Source organism: Oncorhynchus clarkii, chromosome 18, assembly GCF_045791955.1.
Source record: "Oncorhynchus clarkii lewisi isolate Uvic-CL-2024 chromosome 18, UVic_Ocla_1.0, whole genome shotgun sequence".
Lineage (NCBI taxonomy): Eukaryota > Metazoa > Chordata > Actinopteri > Salmoniformes > Salmonidae > Oncorhynchus > Oncorhynchus clarkii.
In genome coordinates this window covers 15,584,477-15,592,807 of record NC_092164.1, presented here as the reverse complement: position 1 = coordinate 15,592,807, position 8,331 = coordinate 15,584,477, and the positions used below count along the sequence as shown (strand labels likewise).

General features: G+C 42.4%; 1 protein-coding gene across 2 annotated transcripts in view; it reads left to right on the top strand.

The window, feature by feature from the left end:
* Positions 1–243: 243 nt before the first annotated feature.
* The window catches only part of LOC139373072 (rho guanine nucleotide exchange factor 7-like), a 28,669-nt gene continuing 20,581 nt past the window's right edge, over positions 244–8,331 (top strand). Inside the window, exons 1-5 of one of the 2 annotated variants that reach the window (XM_071113144.1) lie at positions 244–668; positions 2,987–3,070; positions 6,175–6,259; positions 6,788–6,921; positions 7,158–7,359. In XM_071113144.1, coding sequence (XP_070969245.1) covers positions 504–668; positions 2,987–3,070; positions 6,175–6,259; positions 6,788–6,921; positions 7,158–7,359 — 670 coding nt within the window. In that variant the 5' untranslated portion in view covers positions 244–503. The remainder of the gene's footprint in view (positions 669–2,986; positions 3,071–6,174; positions 6,260–6,787; positions 6,922–7,157; positions 7,360–8,331) is intronic. The other variant, XM_071113143.1, reaches the window with a different exon arrangement.

The window sequence follows — 8,331 nt, the reverse complement described above, 5'->3', positions numbered from 1 at the left end:
TTGAGGGTTAAAATGCAGGAGCCCAATCTGAAATCTAATATCATGGATTGTATTATAAGGAGCTATTATTACAGCAACCTTTAATAGTTGATGTAGACCCAGCTACCTCATGCAAACTTATGCAAATAATTACGAGTAAAATATTAAACCGTCAACAGGGGGACAGTCTCTAAAAGCAGTTATAGTTTTACATCTTTGTGATGTCATTCTCTGTTGGAGCATTTCGCGGCAGCAGCAGGCGACACAGGTTGGGGGAATAACGAGAGAGGGGGGCAGTTGACAGTTTACCAGGCGTAAAAGACAGGGAAACGAAGCCGATAGACTAACTACAATTTATAGGAAGAAAGGAGCTGTCCGTCAACCTCTCCAAAACGCAGTCATGTTATCTTTATCCATTAGGATATGTTTTTATTCTGAATAGGCTATTATTCTCCAATCACACCGTTCTCTTCTCCCAAAACATCCCAGGATAGGATAGAGTGGATGTTATTATAATAATAGCAATGAATTCGGCGGAACAGACGGTAACGTGGCTGATAACGTTGGGGGTCTTGGAGTCACCGAAAAAGACAATTTCTGACCCTGAAGGATTCCTGCAGTCTTCTCTCAAAGATGGGGTTGTCCTGTGCAAGCTGGTGGAGCGATTGCGCCCTGGTTCTGTTGAGAAAGTAAGGTCATATCTTATTGGCTGGATGTCCCACCTCTGCCTTAGACAACTATTATGTGGAACTTGAAGAATTAAACATTGTATTAGTATGTCTTTGTTGTTGTAGATCTCGAACTGATCCTAGTTTAGATCATTAACAGAGGGGTTATTGTACGGAGTAGAGTGGAATTTCCGGACAGATGTCCGTGTGTCTCACTTCAGCACTAGTTTGCATTGACAATGAGATAGATACATATTCCCAATATAACCTATTCTTAAGTGAGTAATAACGTAATTGTATTCACATTGACTACAGATGGCATTGAAGTCACATTATTTTTTTCTAGATTGAAAACAGACGCTTTTTAAAAAAAAGAACATGTTTGATTTTCGGATTAAGTATGCACATTTTTATTTTTGTTCCACCCAAAAATGTTGCTATAATAAACGGGTGTTTTTGGTTCGGATCAACTGCTATAATGGGGTACACTACAAATAGATTAACATGAGTGGGCCGCCATTGACTGCAATTTCAATTTCACTCAGAGGAAGACCCCTCCCCCCTCACCCTCTCTTTTAAAGGAACAGTGCGTTTAAACATATTTATCCATCAGAGTAGACCACTCACATAGGCTTACATTGTAACATTGGGAAACGCATTAGCCTAGTGATGGAACTCTCCCAATTATTCAGTGAAACTCTCTCATTTAAGGGTTATGGAAACACCATTGTATTAGGGATACTTTTTATTTTTTTTATTTAATTAGGCAAGTCAGTTAAATAAATTCTTATGTACAATGACTGCCTACCCCGGCCAAACCGTAACCCGGACGACGGCTGGGCCAATTGTACGACGCTAGGCCAATTGTACGACGCTAGGCCAACTGTACGACGCTAGGCCAATTGTGCGCCGCCTTATGGGACTCCTAATCACGGCCGGATGTGATACAGCCAGGGTCTGGAGTGACGCCTCTAGCACTGAGATGCAGTGCTTTAGACCGCTGCGCCACTCGGGAGACCTTATGGGCTTGACTTTTTTGTATTTTTGTTGTAAAGCAATTCAAAATATACAATATAGAAAAACAGAGTATATAACGGAGTATACAAACATTACAAACAATTCAGGGGGATACAGACAATACATTAAAAAAGACTGGTGGGAAATGTACCCAATTTTCATACTTGAGTAAAAGTAAAGTTACATTAATAGAAAATTACTCAAAAGTGAAAGTCACCCAGTAAAATACAACTTGAGTAAAAGTTTTTAAAAAGTATTTGATTTTAAATATACTTAATTATCAAAAGTATTTGATTTTAAATATACTTAATTATCAAAAGTCAATGTAAGATTATAAATGATTTAAAATTCCTTACATTAAGCAAACGACAGCACGATTTTTATTTTTATTTCATTTTTACAGATAGCCAGGGGCACACTCCAACACTCATACATAATTTACAAACGAAGCATTTGTGTTCCGATGCAGTAGGGATGACCAGGGATTTTCTCTTGATGAGTGTGTGAATTGAACGAGTTTCCTGTCCTGCTAAGCATTCCAAATGTAACGAGTACTTTTGGGTGTTAGGGAACATGTATGGAGTAAAAAGTACATTATTTTCTTTAGGAATATAGAGTGGTAAAAGTTGTCCAAAATATAAATAGTAAAGTACAGATACCCCTCAAAATTACTAAGTAGTACATTAAAGTTTTTTACTTAAGTACTTTACACCACTGTATAAAGACTAATTAATTACAAACAAACGTTTTGATAGCTTTTTTTTGTCATGAGAAGAAGAAATCGTGTTTATTTGTTGCCTTGACATTTTAACTGAGGGGGAAAAACGTAATTTCTGTCACACACCGACAGAGCAAGAATGTACCTGCCCTTGTGCACTTGCAATTTATGCACAATTGGGAAAAGTTAACAGCATAACTACAACAACAACAGGTCGGGGATTTCTAAATAACAGCCAATGACGATAGGCCTAATAAGGAGAGCAATGGTTAGGTTATGAAGCATGTGATTGCCACTACTGATATAGTCGCGGAGGGTTCTGTTTGCACAGGTAGGCACCAAAAGGTGTAGCCGCAGGGTTCTGGTTTTCACCGTGGAATATACATACCACGTCATTTCCTCTCCTACTAATCCAATTTCACGATGGGAGACTGAGGGGTCTTTCAGAAACACCGATTGGAGATTTTAGTTTCACACTGAAATCGTGGATCTGTACCGTCTTTTGCAAAACCGAGAACGAAACAGGTTACCTACGGACGGCCGTATGCGTGCACGTATGGCTCGGGGATTTACTTCAAAAAACGTCTAACTCCCTTTCACACAGATCTTCCAAGAACCAAGGAATGATAGTGAGTTCCAGAGCAATATAAAGGAGTTTCTGAAAGGCTGCGGGTCCTTCCGAGTGGAGGTGAGTAATTTAACCTGCCTGCTGCTCTGTAACTTTGTTGTAAATATCGACAATACAACGCGCTCTAAACATGACTGAAAACACTGTATCAACATTTAATTTGATCAACACGTGAGCCTGCCCCATGGGGCGTTAGCACAGCCCAGTTGTACAAGCATACAAGCAGAAATACTACAGTTGCAGCCCGTCTCCCTTTGGATACTAAGTCTGGGTTTTCATTTGTATTTCTAACGTAGTGTAACAACATTCCAAACGAATACTACCCTACTCAATGTGTAGGGTTAGGGTAGAATGATTTGGTCACCATGATTTGGCCGTTTAACTGAGAAGTTCACCATTTTACAACTTTTATGTTAGATGGTTCCTCATCCTGAAAATAATCTATGGGCCCGGAGAAACTGCAATCCATGCTTCAGTTCTTTACACATTCATTACAAACTTCAACTGACATTAGCCACCGTTAGCTAAAAAGCAATGGAAGCGATGGGGGCAAACCAACTCCATATTTGGTTTAATGTTACTTAAAGGCGATTTGGCCATAACAATCTAATAAAAACATGCTCACAAATTAGCTGAAGTTTGTAATGAGCGTGTAAAGAACTGAACCATGGATTCTAGTTTCTCCTGGCCTGTAGACTATTTTCAGGGTGAGGAACCATCTAACATCAAGTTGTAAATTATTGATCTTGTCCTTTAATTTAACAACAAATTGTTATTCTGCATATTGAGCTGTTCTGGTCAATATGCAGAACAAGGGAATTTAACTGTGGGCACATCTACTGTCATGAGTAGCCAAGGCCAAGAGTCATATTTCAGTCAGTCAATACCATGAACCCTATTTCAACATTACAAAACACTTTCAAATTCTACTGTGTGAAACCTGAGTTGTTGGAGTTCTGTTTTAAAGCACAAATAGCTGCACAGTATTCCAAGAGATGCCATCACACTTTTCTATTTGTCATGGAAACAAGATTTGCCTCAAACTTCTGAGAGATTGTGTGATATGGCAGGTGCCAGGTAAACATGTAAACAAAGGTGTGATCTGAACAGCCTCTTGATTTTAAAATCCGTCTGGGAACGTAGACAGTCCACTTCTCCCGAAAAATATACATTTGTACACCTTGTAGTAAACTACTTGCCTTACCGTGGCCTAGTTCTTGTGAATGCCTTGTCTCATCTCGACCCTGTTACTGACTGCTTCAAGACCAGGGCTTATGGAAAGACTGTGACCGCTCTGTTCCAGTGTTCACACGACACCACTGAGAATGAAGCAGTGTATTGGCATGCATCCAAGTGCTATGCTAGTGTGGATATTGGCCTGTGACTCATACCTACCAGGAGTGAGAGCTGCTGGACAGTTATATCTCATGGCTGCTCACTGCAATGTTGAGGCTGGGCTGCAGCAATAGTAACTAGCATGGCCTTTAGCACCCGACTCAGGTCTGTCTGTCTCTGTCTGGTCCTGTTGTCAGTCATGCCTAACTGAATCAATACAGTTTATGCAAGAGGTGGTGCTGGGCGGGTTCATGATAATGTCAACCCAACCAATGGATTTTCCAACGAGGTCGATTAGGTCGCAAGGCTAAGTTCCAAAATGACCAGACATGGACATACACTGTAGTGTGAATGAGCAATAAGCTGTCATGATGGCCATGGTAGATTATTGTCCCAAAACAACCCCTTCCTTATAGACATTCATTCCGAATAGATCTCTTCACTCTAGAGACCACATTGAGTCCATCCACCATATTGATTAATACATCCATGTAGTTCTCTGTCAGATCAAGAAGAGGTCATACAGAAGTGTGTGTTTAGGATTAGGTAGTAAGGGGTGGTTAGGAAGGGGTGTGTGTGTGTGTGTTGGTTAGAGAACATGATGAGGCAGAGATTAGAGAGACGGCTCAGACTGCTGCTAATCCCCCAGACTGGCCCTGGATGGTTAAAAGGTAGGAGTGAGGGTGTGTGTGTGTCCAGACTAAGGGGGCAGGGGTGGGTAGAGGGTGGGACTGTGTGGGTGCTTAGCCATAAGTGTGCCACAGTGAGTGCTGGACCAGACTGGGTGAAAACTGCCCTCAGAGCAGAAGCAGCATGTAGGGCTGAGGAAACCAATGACACTGCTGAATTACCACTCGGCTATGAAAATGACCTAATACTCTGACCGGGAAGTAGACCTCGTAGAGCTACTACACTTACTGCCATGCCAAATGGTGCTGAACACAATAGAATAGCAGTAAGTAAGTAAACTGGGGTGTTGGTCTGGTTGTGCAACAGAGTTAGTACATCTCCTGCTGTGGCCCAGTCACCTGGTACACTTAGTCACCTTAGGAAGCCTGATGAAATCCTGTATTTGTACTACAGAATTAGGTAGTAATCTGATAAATACAGTCACACTATATCCTGCCAGGCCAGGGCACTCATAGCATTTCATGTTGGCTGTGTATCTAACAGTCATTTTAATGAACTCTGACAACATATAGTTGAAAGAGACACCCATGCCAAATGAGACTCCTGTCCTAAAGGTCAAAGTTCAAATATTAAACGCCCAACATTGCAGGTAGCAATTATTTTGAGAATAATACAGCATGAAGTGTCCTGAGTGTATTAGTGGTTGATCCCCAGTTAGACAGAGGGTGGATCTCAACATGACACTCACATTCCTGACCTGTCTGGACTGAGAACAAAGAGAAGGAGAGCAGGATGTCCTTAGCCCTGGGGCTTCCTTCCTGTGGTTGTCTGTGTGTCTGTGGTACATTATCCCAGCGTCTGTACACAGTCTCGGTAATGCTTGGGTAGATTATGGCTGAGTTCTGCTGCCCGTGTCAATCAGTAGTTGTTTTAACTCTGATATTCTCCAGGCCTCAAACCTAGGCCTTACTGTGAGAAATATCTTTACCGACATTACACAAATTACTGTACTATGGGAATGTCTGGAAGTTCCGGTGTCAGGTTTTCATCACCAGAACCAGAGGAAATATGACAAGACCTTTAAGCCGTTGCAATGTTATGAAACAGTTTTGTTTGTTTTCAGTCAGTTATATAGATATTTTATTTTAAACAAGTATTGAAAAGCTAAAGGATATCTCTCCTCTCCCTCCTCTTCTCAGCCATTTGAGGTCAATGACCTTCTCCAGGGACTGAACTTCACCAAGGTGCTCAACTCTCTGGTGGCACTGGCCAAAGCCACCGAGGGTAAGTGGACTAAGACAGAAGTGTGTCTGGGGTGATTCATGAAAGGTTTCCTGTTTTCTATGCAAATCCATACCTGTGAAGTCCCAGATGTAACCTCTAGTCTCTATCAGAGTGGGCGTTGTGTGTTATTAGGCCTGTGTCTGTGTAGAATGATGGGTGCACGTTGCAGCATGTTGTGTTCTTCACTCACATTAATGTGTGTTGAACCTAAAGTAGCAGGCCTAAAATAAACTCCTGAAACTAGACCCCCCCACATTCTGTCAGGGGCGGGGGGTTCTCTTCTGCTCTCTTCAACCAATCCAGTAAATGTGGGGGAGGAGTTAAGATGGAGTGACGCCTTGTTAACGTCCGAAAGCGGAAGTCGCGTCACAGGCTCTCTTCCATTTCCCCTGATAACCGGATCATCTGGTTGTTGACGGCCCCGCCGAGGCTAATGTGTGTGTCCTCATCCCTCTCTCTCTCCTCCACAGACATAGGAGTGGGCAGTGACTCTGTGTGTGTCCTCATCCCTCTCTCTCTCCTCCACAGACATAGGAGTGGGCAGTGACTCTGTGTGTGCGCGTCACTCGTCCTCGTTACGGATCAAGTCGTTTGACTCTCTGAACACTCAGTCTCCCCGCGTGCGCTCCTCCAAGCTCCTCCACAACCAGTACCGCAGCCTGGTGAGTCACACAACCACATAGAACCCAACAGAACCACAGCAACCAACAGAACTAGACGGAACCATTTGAGGTGGTTCTCACCTGCAGCTTGGGGTTGTTTTCGGTCTCCATTTGTTTTTGCTCCATCCTTACTTTCTCAATCTCTTCTTTTTTTCTCTCCCTCTTAATTTCTCCCCTTCTCTCCTGCTCCTCTGTTCTTTCCCCTCCTCCGTCACTCCCTCTTTCCTCCCCACTAGGACATGTCGGAGAGCGGTGGGCAGCGGGTACTGGTGAGGGCCAAGTTCACCTTCCAGCAGACCAATGAAGACGAGCTGTCCTTCAACAAGGGTGACATGATCAGTGTGTCGCGCCAGGAAGACGGCGGCTGGTGGGAGGGCTCGTTCAACGGCAACAAGGGCTGGTTTCCTAGCAACTATGTCAAGGAGGTCAAAGGCAGCGGTGGGTGTCAGTGATTGGGCGGCTTGGATTGAATATTAAGTAGGAATCATAGTTTGTATTGGCGAGTTTAAACGTTAGGCTTATGCATCTCTATAACAACTTTATAATCATCTATAGCAGCTCTATTACAACTGTATAACTCTCAGAGAAATATCTCCTGTGTTGATGATATCTGATAGTGGTCCCCCCTATAGCTGACTGTACCTCTGAATCACGCAGCTAAACCAGGCTGTTGATAGCTGGTGTGATTTACGCACCGTATTTAATGTGGGTCTCTAGGGAATATCCTCTGCTGTTTTTAATGGCAAAACATCAAATACCCATTTCATGCAGTCAGCATTTCCCCCGGCTGCTAGAGCTGTAATAACATGATTTATTTATTTTACCAGGTAAGCTGACTGAGAACACCTACGCATTCACAGCAATATAGGGTGGTATGCTGCTGGCCAAAGAGAATGATCATGAAGAGAATCATTTAAAATGGCAATATCTAACTTTTTGGGTGTCCGTAGATCAGTTATTTGCACTGAAGTGGTAGATATGTTCTATGTGCGCTATTTCTATGCTTCTTGTTCTTAAGTTTAGTTTTTGCGTCTTCTACTTTCGTTTTTGTACACCAGCTTCAAAGAGCCGAAAATACAATATTGATTCTCTACACTATACGTGCTTGTTTTGTCGCATAAACTGAAATGAGGAGAACTACTAGAATTTGAGAAACCAGGAAATAGCGGAGCAATTTCTGCATAGTGCGTCTTTTAAAAGAGGAATTACAGAGTGAAGGAACGTGTTGCCAATACTAAGCTCACCAAGACATGGCTCTACTCCAGCTTATTCAATGGACTGCAATGTGCAAAGCATTACAGATAGAAATGTAATGCAGAGTAGAGCTCTGAGTTTGTTCTATACACTATATTTCTATCTGCAACACCAAGTGTTCTATCAGATCATACACAGAAATGTATAGTAGATGTA